The sequence below is a fragment of the Bison bison genome, unplaced genomic scaffold (genome assembly GCF_000754665.1).
Source record: "Bison bison bison isolate TAMUID 2011002044 unplaced genomic scaffold, Bison_UMD1.0 scf7180017864268, whole genome shotgun sequence".
Classification (NCBI taxonomy): domain Eukaryota; kingdom Metazoa; phylum Chordata; class Mammalia; order Artiodactyla; family Bovidae; genus Bison; species Bison bison.
The window spans coordinates 198,536-213,876 of record NW_011494840.1 but is presented as its reverse complement, the minus strand read 5'-3'; the positions used below and the strand labels follow the sequence as shown (position 1 = coordinate 213,876).

Sequence of the window (15,341 nt, the reverse complement as noted above, 5' to 3'; positions counted from 1 at the left end):
CTGGAGGAAGCCCAACCTGGAATCAAGATTGCCAGGAGAAATATCAATAACCTCAGATATGCAGATGACACCACCCTTATGGCAGAAAGTGAAGAAGAACTAAAAAGCCTCTTGATGAAAGTGAAAGAGGAGAGTGAAAAAGTTGGCTTAAAGCTCAACATTCATAAAACTTAGATCGTGGCATCTGGTCCCATTACTTCATGGCAAACAGATGGGGAAACAGTGGAAACTGGCTGACTTATTTTTGGGGGCTCCAAAATCACTGCAGATGGTGATTGCAGCCATGAAATTAAAAGACACTTACTCCTTGGAAGGAAAGTTATGACCAACCTAGACAGCATATTCAAAAGCAGAGACATTACTTTGCCAACAAAGGTCCATCTAGTCAAGGCTGTGGTTTTTCCAGTGGTCACGTATGGATGTGAAAGTTGGACTGTGAAGAAAGCTGAGTGCCGAAGAATTGATGCTTTTGAATTGTGGTGTTGGAGAAGACTCTCGAGAGTCCCTTGGACTGCAAGGAGATCCAACCAGTCCATCCTAAAGGAGATCAGTCCTGGGTGTTCATTGATAGGACTGATGTTGAAGCTGAAACTCCAATACTTTGGCCACCTGATGTGAAGTGCTGACTCATTTCAAAAGACCCTGATGCTGGGAAAGATTGAGGGCAGGAGGAGAAGGGGATGACAGAGGATGAGATGGCTGGATGGCATCACCGACTCAATGGACATGGGTTTGGGTGGACTCCGGGAGTTGGTGATAGACAGGGAGGCCTGGCATGTTGCGTTTCATGGGGTCACAAAGAGTCAGACATGACTGTGACTGAACTGAACTGAACTCCATTACTACATTTCACTGTAAATATTGTGCGTGGGTTTTGGTTTCTTTAATCTAGTACTTCTTCCTGTGTTTTTGGTTTTTTGCTAAGGAGCTTCTTGCATCTTCAAAAACTATCAGTGCTGTTACAGCATCCCCATGACAAGCAATATTTAGTAGAGTAAAATTGTCATTAAAACAGTTAATTTGAAGCACTCCATGATTTAACCACATTTCACCTGTGTGTATTAGAACATTGTTTAACCTCTCAAAATTTTGTGTTTTGCTGTGCTTAGTTGCTCAGTCGTGTCTGACTCTTTGCGACCCTGTAGATAGTAGCCTGCCAGGCTCCTTTGTCCATGGGGATTCTCTGGACAAGAATACTGGAGTGGGTTGCTATGCCCTCTTCTAGGGGATCTTCCCAACCAGGGATTGAACCCAGGTCTCCTGCATTGCAGGCAGATTCTTTACCGTCTGAGTTGTGGAGAATCCCAAGAATACTGGAATAGGTATCCTATCCCTTCTCCAGGAGATCTTTCTGACCCAGGAATTGAACCAGGGTCTCCTGCATTGCAGGCAGATTCTTTACCAGCTGTGCTACCAGGGAAGCCCCTCAAGGTTTTGACCCTTAGATAAATTTCTATAGTGTTGTATAGAATCAGACACATAATAAGCTTTCATTACACAATTCTTGGTACATACTTATTCAAGAGATCCCAGGTCAAGCAACTTTGTTTCTTATTTTATGGGAGGAGTGCTCATTATAGCTCCATCAAGCTGATGAAATGTCTCAAACTGTGGCCTCATGTACATACTGAACTTTTTAAGTTGACTGAGATTCAACTTACACTGACTTCTTGCCAGGGTCATGATATGGTCTGTGTCCTCAGAAGCAGAGCGAGGTGGCAGCACATTGCTGGGTTTATCTTTTACCTGCAGGTGCAGAGGGAAATAAATATGACACTGTCTATAACAACATGTGATCTGTGAAATTCAGTGGAGGGTTTGCATTTTAAACAATCCATTGGAGGAAATTTTTTAAAAAACCCTTTTTTTGAATTTGAATGTGCAAGATTGTGATTTTTCTGTTGATTTTCTTCATTGTTTTTGAGGTTAAACTTTCAACAATATCAGTAATAGAATTTCCTTTTCCTTGTGACTGGCTGTAGTTCTTGCATCAAAGCAGTGAACAAAATGGTGAGATGTTACTTAGTGGAAGTCACTCCTTGATCCCGTTAATTCTGTGCTGGCTACTCTAGGTGGACTGAGAGTATAGCCAAAGGAATCGCAGGCTACCTGAAGATAAGGACATATATCCCAGAGTGGGTGCTCACGCAGGGCAGGAATTTGTTGGGGGGCAGTGAATGAATCCACTGAATTCATTATCTGGGAACACGATTGTTTTGTTTGTTTCGTCACACACAGCAGTTCAGAGTTGCTGCTTGGTGTGACTGGAGAGTGCCTGAGACCAGCAGGTGTGGTGGAAGTCCTGGCCTGGTACTCTGTAGGCTTGGGCTTAGGGTTAGGCTTGCTGGCTCAGAGATCCTCAGCACGCAGAGCATCTTCAGCATGTTCCTTAGGAGTGGCTCCTTTTTTCTGTTTTAAAAAAGTATTACCAGTATCCAGTGATATTGCAAGTTCTAAACATGTCTTTTATTTATTAAAAAAATTTTTTTTTAATTTAAATTTATTTATTTTAATTGGAGGCTAATTACTTTACAATATTGTATTGGTTTTGCCATACATTAACACGAATCTGCCACGGGTGTACACGTGTTGCCCATCCTGAACCCCCCTCCCAACTCCCTCCCTGTACCATCCATCCCTCTGGGTCGTCCCAGGGCACCAGCCCTGAGCAACCAGTATCATGCATTGAACCTGGACTGGCGATTTGCTAAACATGTCTTTTAAATGTCTCATTACTGTTTTTGACATTGACCTTTGTTTATCGGTTTCTAAAAGCATACAACAGTGTGCAGAGGGACTTCTAGGCAGGAAGACAGAAAAGTATGTTGTGTTTGAGAAGGTGAAGTAGAAGAGACTGGTGCGGTTATAGGGGCAGAGGTGAAAGTTGCAGGCTGGGGCTGGTTTGGCCTTGGTCCTGTGAGGGGTGGCTTATGGAGGGACAGCCTCGGGAGCTTGTAATGAGGTCTAAGTTGAAGAGCAGTGTCTAATATCATTTTCTTCTAAGAACGTGAGTCCTTACATGTTCCTGCAGTGGCCTCAGCAGTGGGTGACTGAATCTTGAGCTAAAGCAGTGGTGACAAGGTTGATTCCGGGTAAACGTGCACAGACATGAAAGCGAGAGTCCCTAGTCTTCTGATAGAAGAGGCGAGAGTCCAGATGCCGCCTGCTGGGCCTGAACACCTAGGACCGGAGTAGTGGTTTATTCCTGGACTTCAGGTGGTGTGAATTGCAGAGTAAGCGGAGATGATAAAAGACTGTCATACGAAACTTTTCCAGTTTTGTCACAACAGTGTTTAATTTTACTGCTTAAAAGAAAAGGAATTCATTTTCTGAATTTGTTAGTAGCCAGCCAGTGCTGCAACATATGAATCGTGATCTGAGAAGATCTAGAAATTGTGAAAATTAAGAAAACTGGTACCTCTGATTCCACATCATCATTTAACAATTTTAAGTTTTAAATATGTGTGGTTTACTTACTTTGTTCTTAAAAACAAAGAAACAGAAAGAGATCAGCTCTCCATAAATACAATTTTATGAAAACTGAAGGAATGGACTCTGTATTAAATATTTCCAAAGAGTTCCTGAGACCAAAACTGGTGGCCCTTCTTTTCCAGCAGCTGGAACCCCAAAGATCTTGAAACCAGTCCTGAAAAGCTTGCTTCTATGCAGGAAATCCTGGTGGCTTTTGAGAGGAAGATAGAAAACTATTCTGGAAAATTGCAAGTGGTAGTAGAGGTGAGTCACGGACATGAAGAATCACCAGGGACTGCAAGGGCTCACTTGCTTTGTTTAATTATGAGGTTTAATAAAATATATATATATGTATGTTCAGCTAGGGAAATTTGGAATTTTTAGTCTTTGTGTTCTAAATATGAATAGAAAATAGTAGAGCAAGTAATGTTCCCTCTCCCACACAGAACCAAACACGTTGAAATCCTAAGCAAAAACAAGTAATTTGAAATTTCACTGATACCATCTTAAGCAACAGTCATGAAAGTATTGATCCTGGGAAAACATGTGGTAAATAAACGCTGTGTTTATGTTCTGAATGTACTTTGAGTGTCAGGCGTTCTTGGGTGGGGTTTTAAGCGTGTCCATTGTACTCACTGAACGTCTGTGATGGCTGTTCTCTTGGTGGAGGTGCAGCGCCCAGTGAGGGCGAGCTCCTCGCTCTGCGGGTGCCCTGGCTGAGCGCCCTCCGGATAAGACCTTATCTGGGGTCAGTGCAGGACTGCTGCGGCCCCTCACGGTTTTGTTGTGTTGGGGAGCGGCGAGCAGGTGGGCCTGGTGTAAAGGTCTGAGGCACACACGTGTGAGCGAGTGCTCCCTCCTCTCTGCACCCGCAGCCACCCGGCTTCCCGCTGTCTGTTCAGTCCAGTTGCTTGGCTGCATCCGACTCTGCGACCCATGGACTGCCGCACGCCAGGATTCCCTGTCTATCACCAACTCCCGGAGTTCACTCAGACTCACGTCCATCGAGTCAGTGATGCCATCCAGCCATCTCATCCTCTGTCGTCCCCTTCTCCTCTTGCCCCCAATCCCTCCCAGCATCAGTCTTTTCCAATGAGTCAACTCTTCGCATGAGGTGGCCAAAGTACTGGAGTTTCAGCTTTAGCATCATTCCTTCCAAAGAACACCCAGGGCTGGTCTCCTTCAGAATGGACTGATTGGATCTCCTTGCAGTCCAAGGGACTCTCAAGAGTCTTCTCCAACACCATAGGAAGAACCTTAGTTTTCAGTTTCTTGTATATTCTTCCTGAAGTATTTTATATCATTTAACCTTTTTACTTCCAGATTTAACATAGATGTGTAGCATCCTTCCATGACACAGTAATGTTTAAGATTCTGTTGATTATTTTAATGTTTTGCATTTGTGGCATTGGGAATTTGGAAGATCTAATTGCCACGTTGTAAACTAATCATTTGCAACAAAGCTATTAGTAATTTCAGTCCTTTATTTTGTTGCTGTTATTCTGTTTTCCACTTACTCCATTTTTAAAAAATAGCCAGTAAACCCCAAAGGACAAGTCAGTACACACTTAAAAATTTATGAAAACTACACAAAAAGCTTCCTGAGTGGACTTTGACTTTAAAGGGTTGTTGCCTGGGTACTTCTCAGGATCTGAGGGAGAAAATGCAGGGAACATTCCAGGGACAGATAGGGAAAAGGGAGCATGCACAGGATGAAGCAGTGGGGAGGCCCATGAGCTCTAGCTCTTAAACACAGACCCTGGTCCTGGGCTGGACTAGGCGGGTCTTCCCCACCCCGGAATCGAACGGGGTCTGCTGCATTGCAGGCATGTTCTTGACCAGCTGAGCTATTGGGGAAGCCCCTAGCTTTAGCTGGGCTTGGACAAATAGGAGCTGGGTCCTGGAGTAGTCATATCCCTTTGTTGAACTCCACAAAGAGCTCTGCTTTTCAGGATTTTGGAAGACTAAAGGAAAGAAAAAGTTTGATGAGTTTTATTCTCAGGAGAATATATCATTGAGTTGGAACTTCAGTGGCCTGTCGTTTATCTTGCCTTTTATGTTTATTTCCTGATACTGACCATGACGATGTAAACTTGGGCACACTTTGTTCCTGTTGCCTTTTATCTTAGCATTTATTTCACAGCCCCTTTTTCAGTAAAACTGTCTTTGTGTGCTACTTCATGTTTTTCCACTGGAGATGCTCCATTGATGTGAAAAACATATACAGTAGTGTTACACAAAAATAAAAATTTCCTACTACGTTGGTTTGGTTACTTATTGATACTGTCTTTTAAAAAGTCTATTCCCACTTTTTTTGGTGTGTTTTTTTGTATGTTTACTAAATTACACAAATCTAATTAAATGCCAATTAAAACTTGACAACCTAAATTTTCTTTAGTCTCTGTAAAATGTTAAAAATATCTTTTAGAATATTAGTTTTATTGTTTTTTTTACTGCAAAACTAAGGCTGGGTGATATAATATTGTCTACTTAGAAAGTTTCAGGAATAGAAATATATCATCTTCATTAGATTGTCTTGATAGTATGTTAGCCTGTAGATGCTTTTCAGCATTTTGATTCAAATAGTATTTTAAAAAATTGAATCTCAAATGATATGTGAGCCTTTGGTCAGATGTTGTAATATGTATTGGATTGTGTGGAGAAGCTAAAATCACACAGATTATAGATTGATGAAAAATACTTATAATAGTGGGTTTTGCTATTCTTAACTGAGTTTTATTATACCATTTCCAGGTGAAGTCTTCCTCTGCAATTATAATGGTAATAATTATGATTTTGGATGAAGGTGGTTTATCAAAAAGTACAGTATAAAATTTATCTTTCTAGGACCATATGATATATAAAAGGAGGACAGATTGAGTTTAACTGGCATAGTAAATAACATTAATTTTTAAATATGCCCTACCTAAATGGCATTTATCATAACTTCAGAGTATACATTTCACTTATCCTTTAATACATTAATATATTTTTCTTAAAGTAAAAATGAATGTTGACTTTGTATTTCATATAGTCTTACAATGATTTCTTTGTCAAGAATATCAATACATTTGTGGTTACTGGATGCTTGACTTGTTTTTTTAAAATCTAATTTTGAGATGAGCTGTAGTTTGCTGTTTAAATATCTATTTTAAAATATTTTTAAAGCTCTGTAACTGATTCCTTGAATTACGCAGTAGGGAACCTCTTTGGCCTTGTTTCCTCATCAGTAAAATGAAAACTGAGCCTCTAAAGCAGAGAGCCTGGTATTCTTAAGCCTTGCATGATTTAGTTCCCTGTTCCACTGGCTGCAGCCTGGGGTGTCTAGACGGCTGATGGCTGATGTGGGTTCTGTCAGAAGTTAAATGCTTCTGGAAAGTCTTAGACCTGTCACTTAACATTTTGCAGTTTCAGTTTCCTTTCCTGCCAAATTAGGGTAGTAATATCTAGATTAGGATTTTAAAAAATTTTAAATGGCATATATATAAGCAATTTATATATTGTAATATGTATTCAATTTATATATTATACAATATGTATAATTTATAATAATACATATATTTATATATGTTAATAAGGTATTGAGGCTAATGCTTGCTGCTATAGCTGTTAGGCTGTTTCATTATTTCCTTCTGCTGATTACCAGAGTTTACTCTTTAAGGCCAGTGGAATAAATTTTAATGTGTATAGTAGGGCCCTAACCCATAGTGTCTTGAAACTTTGAGGACAACTAGTTTGTACTGCACTCTCATCACCTCCTGAGATTGCCTCCTGTGTTTAACCATCTCCAGTGACTGAACCAGTTTCATCTCCGCTAATCCTTACATCACAGACTTTCCTCCCACCCTACTCTGTTCTACTTTTCAGAAACTTAGAAATTATCTGAGCTTACTAGTGCCTTCCCTCTTCTTTTACAGTGATCTCTCTGTATCTGTGATGTTATTGAATCCTTATTTCCCCCAGGCCCAGCTAACACACACACACACACGCTGTGCACGCACGCATGCACACCAGCATCAAGTCACTTTTCAGCAGTGGTCTCCTCTAGGAAAGGCTCTTTATATTCATATCACTCTTGCTTTCAGATTTTTATAACTCTTTTTTTCCTTCCTGTCTAATTGTGATAGATAGCATCCCTAGAACAAAATTAAATAATTCGCTATAGTGTACACTCATGCTGTGTGCCGTGTGCTTAGTTGCTCAGTTGTGTCCGACTCCTTGCGGCCACATAGATTGTAGCCTGCCGGACTCCTCTGTGCACGGGATTCTCCAGGCAGGAATACTGGAGTGGGTTGCCATGCCCTCCTCCAGGGGATCTTCCCAACCCAGGGATTAAACCCAGGTCTCCCTCAGTGCTGGAGAACTGTTTACCATCTGAGCCACCAGAGAAGCCCAGGAGTACTGGAGTGGATATCCTATCCCTTCTCCAGCGAATCTTACTGACCTAGGAGTTGAACCAGGGTCTCCTGCATTGAAGGTGGATTCTTTACCAAGTGAGGTACCCGGGAAGCCCAATGTAGACTTATGTCTTGTGCTATGTCACTTTGGTCGTATCTGACTCTTTGTGACCCCATGGATTATAGCCTGCCAGGCTCTTCTGTCCATGGTATTCTCCAGACAGGAATACTAGAGTGGGTTGCCATGCCCTTCTCCAGGGCGTCTTCCCGACCTAGGGATGGAACCTACCTCTTGTGTCTCCTGCATTGGCAGGCGGGTTCTTTACCACTAGCACCACCTGGGAAGCCCCACACTTACACCTATTCCTAATTATTTTTTATTTTACCAAAATAAAATGTTAATGACTTATATTAGATAAAGAGAATATGTATAATATTTGCATAAAATCTGTAGAGTCATATTTATTGAATGTAGGATTGTATCACTGGTTGTAAGAAGCACTTACATTTTATTAGACTAATTAGGAAAAATAGGTTAACAAGACTAGGTCAATTGTAAGATGCATTTTTACTCCATGAATACTATAATATGAAGAAAAATGTAACTTTGGATCAATGAGATATGACATGTATAGCAGATACTGTTTTTAGTCTTACTAAATTTTTTGTTAAAATTTTTATGTACTCTTGTTCCCGTGTTAGAAACTTTGTTTTCTTATTTTTGTAGTTTCTGTGAGCTGTATCTTTTTGTTTCATTGCAGATATTATGCAACCTTTTCTTGGTCTCCTTCTTTCCAGGTGTTTTACATTGCTATATGTAAAATAGGTAGCCAGTGGGAATCTCCTCTGTGACTGCAGGGAGCTCAAACTGGTGCTCTGTTACAACCTGGGGGAGTGGGATGGGGTGGGAGGTGGGAGGGAGGTTCAAAAGGGAGGGGACATGTGTATACCTATGGCTGATTCATGTTGAGGTATGGCAGAAACCAGCACAATATTGCAAAGTAATTATCCTCCAATTAAAAATAAATAAATTTAAAAAATACATTGCAAAATAAGAAAGAAAATAATCACTTAACCAGTTTAATTATCTTATGTCTCCTTAGCAGTGGTTCTTGCTCTTGGGATTGATAGATTTTTTAGGGAGAGTCCTATGAGCTCATGAACTTGTATGTGAAATTTAACCATTAGGCAGTTTTTTTGGTAGGGGAAGGAGAATCCAAAGCTTTTAGCAGAATCTTCAAGAAGCTAATAACCCTTAAAGAAGTTAGTAATCTTAAAAGAAGTGAATCCACTTCTGTAGAGTTCCAGGACACCAGCATTTCTCTCGCTGCTTTCCATGTGGTCTGGAATGTAAATTATGAAAACTTCAGAGTATTTTGAAGCTCAAGACAAAGAAAATTTGATGTTGAGTTTTTGGGCTTAGAAATGGCAGTGTTGTTCAAGTGATAACATTTAAAACATCAATCATGCCATAGACTGCCAGGGAACCCACTTTAAGGAAGTATAAGTATAAAAAAAGGTGGTATTGTAGTCATGGAAAAAGGCATTAGAAAATGGTGGATCTACATATATTAAAGAAATATGAATGGTTAAAACTATGCTTCTGTTTTGAATTTGAGTAATTTCATGGTTATGATTTAAATTATTATTATTTTTTTAAATTTTATTTTATTTTTAAACTTTACATAATTGTATTAGTTTTGCCAGATATCAAAATGAATCAGAATATATGTTGGAAATGATAAATATCTGGTGTTTGTATATATGCGTATGTATGTATATGTATGTGTATAGGAATTACTTTTTAATGTTTATATGAGTAATGAAAATATTTGATTTTTTTTTTTATTACAGTGCATGCAAGATATGGGAAATACTAAAGCAAGACTACTATATGAAGCCAATCTTCCAGAGAACTTTCGAAGACCACAGACAGATCAGTATCCTTTAACATTGCTTTGTTTTGGGTTTTAAAAGAATCAGCTCATTTTTTTTTTTCCTTCATTTTTATAGTTTATATTTTAACTTTGTTAGGAACATGTGAATTTTATCATACTGTTCATAAAAAATAGAGATTGATTTGCCCTGACCTGTGCTTTATATGTGGTAAGTTTTTAACTCTGTTGCTGCTGTGCTGTGCTCAGTCGTGTCCGACTTTTTGTAACTCCATGGGCTGTATCGCACCAGGCTCCTCTGTCCATGGGAGTCTCCAGGCAAGAGTACTCAAGTGGGTTGCCATGTCTCCTCCAGGGGATCTTCCTGACTCAGGGGTTGAACTTGTGTCTCTGATGTCTCCTGCATTGGCAGGTGGGTTCTTTACCACCTCGCCACCTGGTTTTTAATAGGAATCTGGTAATATGATTTACATAGTATTTTTATATAATTAAGTATAAAATATTATATCCTATTCTTGATTGATATCCAGCTCTTGATTGGAACATATAGGTTATCACTTTAGATTGGTATTAGAGATTTGATTTATGAACATCTTAAGTATTTTTGTTTAAGCAAATCATTTCCAGAGGGGTTTCCTGAGATCACCTTCATGTGAAGCAGTGGATGAGACGAGTCCCATACTGAGTAGACGTGGGTGGTGACAGGGGTGTGGGCTCGGGTCCCTGACGACCTTCTCTGGGTCACAGGCTGCATGCCCACAGCTCTGTCTGCATCCACATCTTCCCTCACTGATGAGTAGGGTATTTCTTCACGGCATTTTAGTCAGAATATTTTCACATGTTAAAGAGAAATCATTTGATTTTATAGGATTTCTCAGACTCATATTGAAGTCTGAGAAACAGCTCATCAGAGTAAGACTATCTAATAAGACTGTCCGCCTGCAATGCAGAAGACCTGGGTTTGATCCCTGGGTTGGGAAGATCCCCTGGAGAAGGGAATGGGTACCCACTCTAGTATCCTTGCCTGGAGAGTTCCATGAACAGAGGAGCCTGGCAGGCTACAGTCCATGACATCTCAGAGTCAGACACAACTGAGCCCACACATACACACGTAATTTTATCCAAGGATGATTTTTGTGATTTTTGGCAATATAATGTAGTTTATTAAAGATCAGCTGTGTGCTCCCCATGTACTAGAACAATTTGTGTGATCATACAATGAAAAAAGTTCTTTCTCACAGAGATACAGGCCATTATATATATATATATATTTTTTTTTTTTTTTTTTTCACATTTGTGTAGAAACCTGTTGAGGTATATTCCAGAAGTTAGTGTTTGGCCTTTTCTGTTTCTGCTTCTCCTGCCTCCTTCCCACACATTTAGCAGTCTGATATCCCAGGTTATTTTTGTTATAACAAGATCCTAGGGTAAGAGTGGGTGGTGTATTTCAGGCATAAAAATTGTGTGAGCAGAAGTACGAAGGTGTGAGGACACTTGACATTTTAAAGTTCCGATGTAATAACATCTAAGTTTTGTGGGGCAAGTGGCAAAGGCAGCTCATTATTATTCCAGATTGTGAAAGGTTTTCAATGGCATCTAGAACTGCCTATAAATGGAATATAGAGCAGTGCTTCATTTAATTGACCCAAAGGATTGAAGGGCTTGCAATGCTGTGAGGCAGGAGAAACATTAGAAACGTCACCTTCTATCACGTGAAAGAGGGGTTGGAGGAGGTTGTGGAGTCAGCGGGGTCATGCAGAATCCTAGTGCAGCCCTGAAATGAGCAGTGATGAAGGTACTACTTATGTAGTGGGGTTCAGAGTGGGCAGGAGGGAGCTGGGGAGACTGGAAAGGAGTTGAGGAGCCAGGGACATTGGGAGTAGGTTAACATTGGCTCGCCTTCTGCAGAAGATACTGAGATGACCCTACGTTTTCTAGCTTGGCTAAGGTTCTGTGAGTGAGGTAGACTTACTCATCGGGGGAAGGAATTCAGTACCAGATGAAGGTTCAAAGGTTACAGGCGGAAGACGGTGAGACACTGCTTGGGCAGGATGAAGGGTCTGTGGGACACTTGTGGAGATGCCCGTCTGGAAGCTGGAGACGGGAGTCTGGACTCTGGAAGAGCAGAGGGTGCAGTGTAGACTGGAAAGCCCCTTCGTGTGTAGGTGATGGAAGAATGCTTGGGTGAGCTATGTTACCTGGGGCAGTGCCTCTGCTCTTTCTGAGGGTTTTATTCAGAATCCTGGAAATGCTTTTTCCTTCTCCTCTGGAAATGAGGGCATGGGACTGAACCCTGAGGAAGAGAGCATGGTGGAAGAATCCCACAGAGCAGACAATCTGTGTTCCATGTGGTGGTTACCACTGCTTGCTGGTTGTATTAATTTATTCCTTTTTCTGCTCTTCACCCCAAGTCTAAGTTGACATATAAAATGCCTCAAATTGAAGAAACTCCCTTTTCTGGATGGAAGTTTTACTGTGTGTCTATGTGTTGGGTGGTGGGGAAGGGGAGATTGGCTTGGTTTAAATTTGGTTTTTTGGACTTTTCTTGAATACCAGGTGATAAATTACTTGACAGTCTTGAAATTTGGAGTAGTACCCTTTATGTGGTATTTGGTGGATGAATGTAGCGTCAAGGTATCTCACTGATCACCATAATTGACAAAGGCCTGAAGGTGTGCAGGCAAAGATGGGACTCTGGCATCTGCTTACACTGCCCCTTTCTGGGCACCATGTGGTACACGTTGGTAGGAATACTATTTCTTAAGTAATTACCGTCCATTTTATGGTAAACCTAATAGAAGTAAAGAATTAATGGGATGGTGCTGTCCCGGTGGCTCAGTCAGTAAAGAATCTACCTGCAGTGCGAGGAGACTGCTGCAGTGCAGGAGACCTGCGTTTGATCCCTAGTTCGAGAAGATCCCCTGGAGAAGGAAATGGCAACCCTCTCCAGTTTTTGTGCCTGAAGAATCCCATAGACAGGAGCCTGGCAGGCTACAGTCCCCAGTCTCAAGAGTCGGACACGACTTATCGACTACACTACCAACACAGTGAGATGGTGAGTTTTTTTTCTGGTATTTTTTGTTGATATGTCCTTAGATATTTGATCCTTATCTAAATATTTCAGGAGAGATTTTTATCATGGATTGATCGGTATCTGATACTAGTAAGTCCTTGACCTTCGACACAGTGAAGGTACAGTGTTGGAAACAACTGCAGTAGCTTTCCTGCTCAGTGAGGGTTTGCTGTGGGCCAAGCCCTGAGTTTGGCACTTTATATACGGTATCTTTTTTAATTTTGGAAACAACTGAGAACATATTTTTATTCTTGGTAAGTGAGCGGGTGGGATGCTCAAAGAGGCTGTTAAGAAACTTTCCAAAGCCTCAAGACTTTCTCTCCTGTATAAGGACACTTGAATATTACTTAATGATGCTGGTCTGAGTAAAACCACTGTTGTCACATTTGAGCCGGCTTTTAAAAATAGGCTTGTAGTTTGGGATTCTTTGCAACTAAGATCATAAGGTCTAGGTGAAGATTGCAACTTTTGCATACCTGGTATGATTCAGGTCAGGCTCTTGGATTATGTGTTTCTTTGCTACTGTTAGTTCAAGCAGGTGTATTTGATTTTTCAAGCTAAATGTTACTTGTAAAATGTTTGAAGATTATGGTCATATTCATATGAGGTGCTTACCCCTTGCTGTTTCAGTTCAGTTCAGTCGCTCAGTTGTATCTGACTCTTTGCAACCCCATGGAAGGCAACATGCCAGGCCTCTTTGTCCATCACCAGCTCCCAGAGTCTACTCAAACTCATGTCCATTGAGTTGGTGATGCTATCCAACCACTTCATCCTCTGTCATCCCCTTCTCCTCCCACCTTCAATATTTCCCAGCATCAAGGTCTTTTCCAATGTCAGTTCTTCGCATCAAGTGGCCAAAGTATAGGAGTTTCAGCTTCAGCATCAGTCCTTCCAATGAATATTCAGGGTTGATTTCCTTTAGGATGGACTGGTTGGATCTCCTTTCAGTCCAAGGGGCTCTCAAGAGTCTCCTCCAACACCACAGTTCAGAAGCATCAATTCTTTGGCACTCAGCTTTCTTTATGGTCCAGTGCTCACATCCATACATGACCACTGGAAAAACCATAGCCTTGACTAGATGGACCTTTGTTGTTAGCAAAGTCTTGCTGTTTACAAAAAGATAATCTAAGGTTGTCAGAAGCTTAAAGAGGGATTTTGTCTAGACAGACTTGAGATAGATGATTCCTAATGATAACACCATAAGATGACATCTCTTGGATCATGAGACAAGCTTTTGTATCTAATGTAATACTGTAGTCTTAAAAAATTTTTTTTCTCTATACTTATTACAACTACATTGCTTTTATCACTTCTTTTAATTATGAAACACTGTGATTTGGAGCTTGTAATATGGAAGCTAGTTAAAGAAAACAAGTCCCCTTTTCTCTATTTCATGGATCATTCTAAAGCTCAGTGCTGTTTGAAAAGCCTAACATCTTTGCACTTTTACTGATTTAAATATAGTTGTCTCAAGGAATCAATCTCAAAAATATACAAGCAGCGCATGTAGCTCAACACCAGAAAAATAAATGACCCAATCAAAAAATGGGCCAAAGAACTAAACAGACATGTCTCCAAAGAAGACATACAGATGGCTGACAAACACATGAAAAGATGCTCAACATCACTCATTATCAGAGAAATGCAAATCAAAACCACAATGAGGTACCGTCTCATGCTGGTCAGAATGGCTGCTATCAAAAAGTCTACAAACAATAAATGCTGGAGAGGGTGTGGAGAAAAGGGAACCCTCTTACACTGTTGGTGGGAATGCAAACTAGTACAGCCACTATGGAGAACAGTGTGGAGATTCCTTCAAAAACTGGAAATAGAACTGCCTTATGACCCAGCAATCCCACTGCTGAGCATAGGGAAAGGGAAGTTGCTCAGTCGTGTCTGACTCTTTGCGACCCCCTGGACTGCAGCCTACCAGGCTCCTCTGTCCGTGGGATTTTCCAGGCAAGAGTACTGGAGTGGGGTGCCATGCCTTCTCTGATTGCTGGGCATAACACACCAAGGAAATCAGAATTGAAAGAGACACGTGTACCCCAATGTTCGTCGCAGCACTGTTTATAATAGCCAGGACATGGAAGCAACCTAGATGTCCATCAGCAGACGAATGGATAAGAAAGCTGTGGTACATACACAGAATGGAATACTACTCAGCATTAAAAAGAATGTAATTGAGTCAGTTCTAGTGAGGTGGTTGAAACTGGAGCCTATTATACAAAGTGAGGTGAGTCAGAAAGAAAAACACCAATACAGTATATTAACACATATATATGGAATTTAGAAAGATGATAACAATGACCCTAAACACGAGACAGCAAAAGAGACACAGATATAAAGAACAGACTTTTGGACTCTGTGGGAGAAGCCTAGGGTGGGATGATCTGAGAGAATAGCATTGAAACATGTATATTATCATATGTGAAACAGATCGCCAGTGCAGGTTCGATGCAAGAAACCGGTGCATTGGGACAACCGGAGAGGTGGGATGGGGAG

At 40.8% G+C, this 15,341-nt stretch overlaps 1 protein-coding gene across 1 annotated transcript in view; it reads left to right on the top strand.

The window, feature by feature from the left end:
* SMAP1 (small ArfGAP 1) overlaps positions 1-15,341 on the top strand; it is a 121,700-nt gene that overhangs the window by 11,769 nt on the left and 94,590 nt on the right. The window contains exon 3 of the mRNA XM_010848507.1: positions 9,723-9,808. Within this exon, the coding sequence (XP_010846809.1) occupies positions 9,723-9,808 (86 nt within the window). The remainder of the gene's footprint in view (positions 1-9,722; positions 9,809-15,341) is intronic.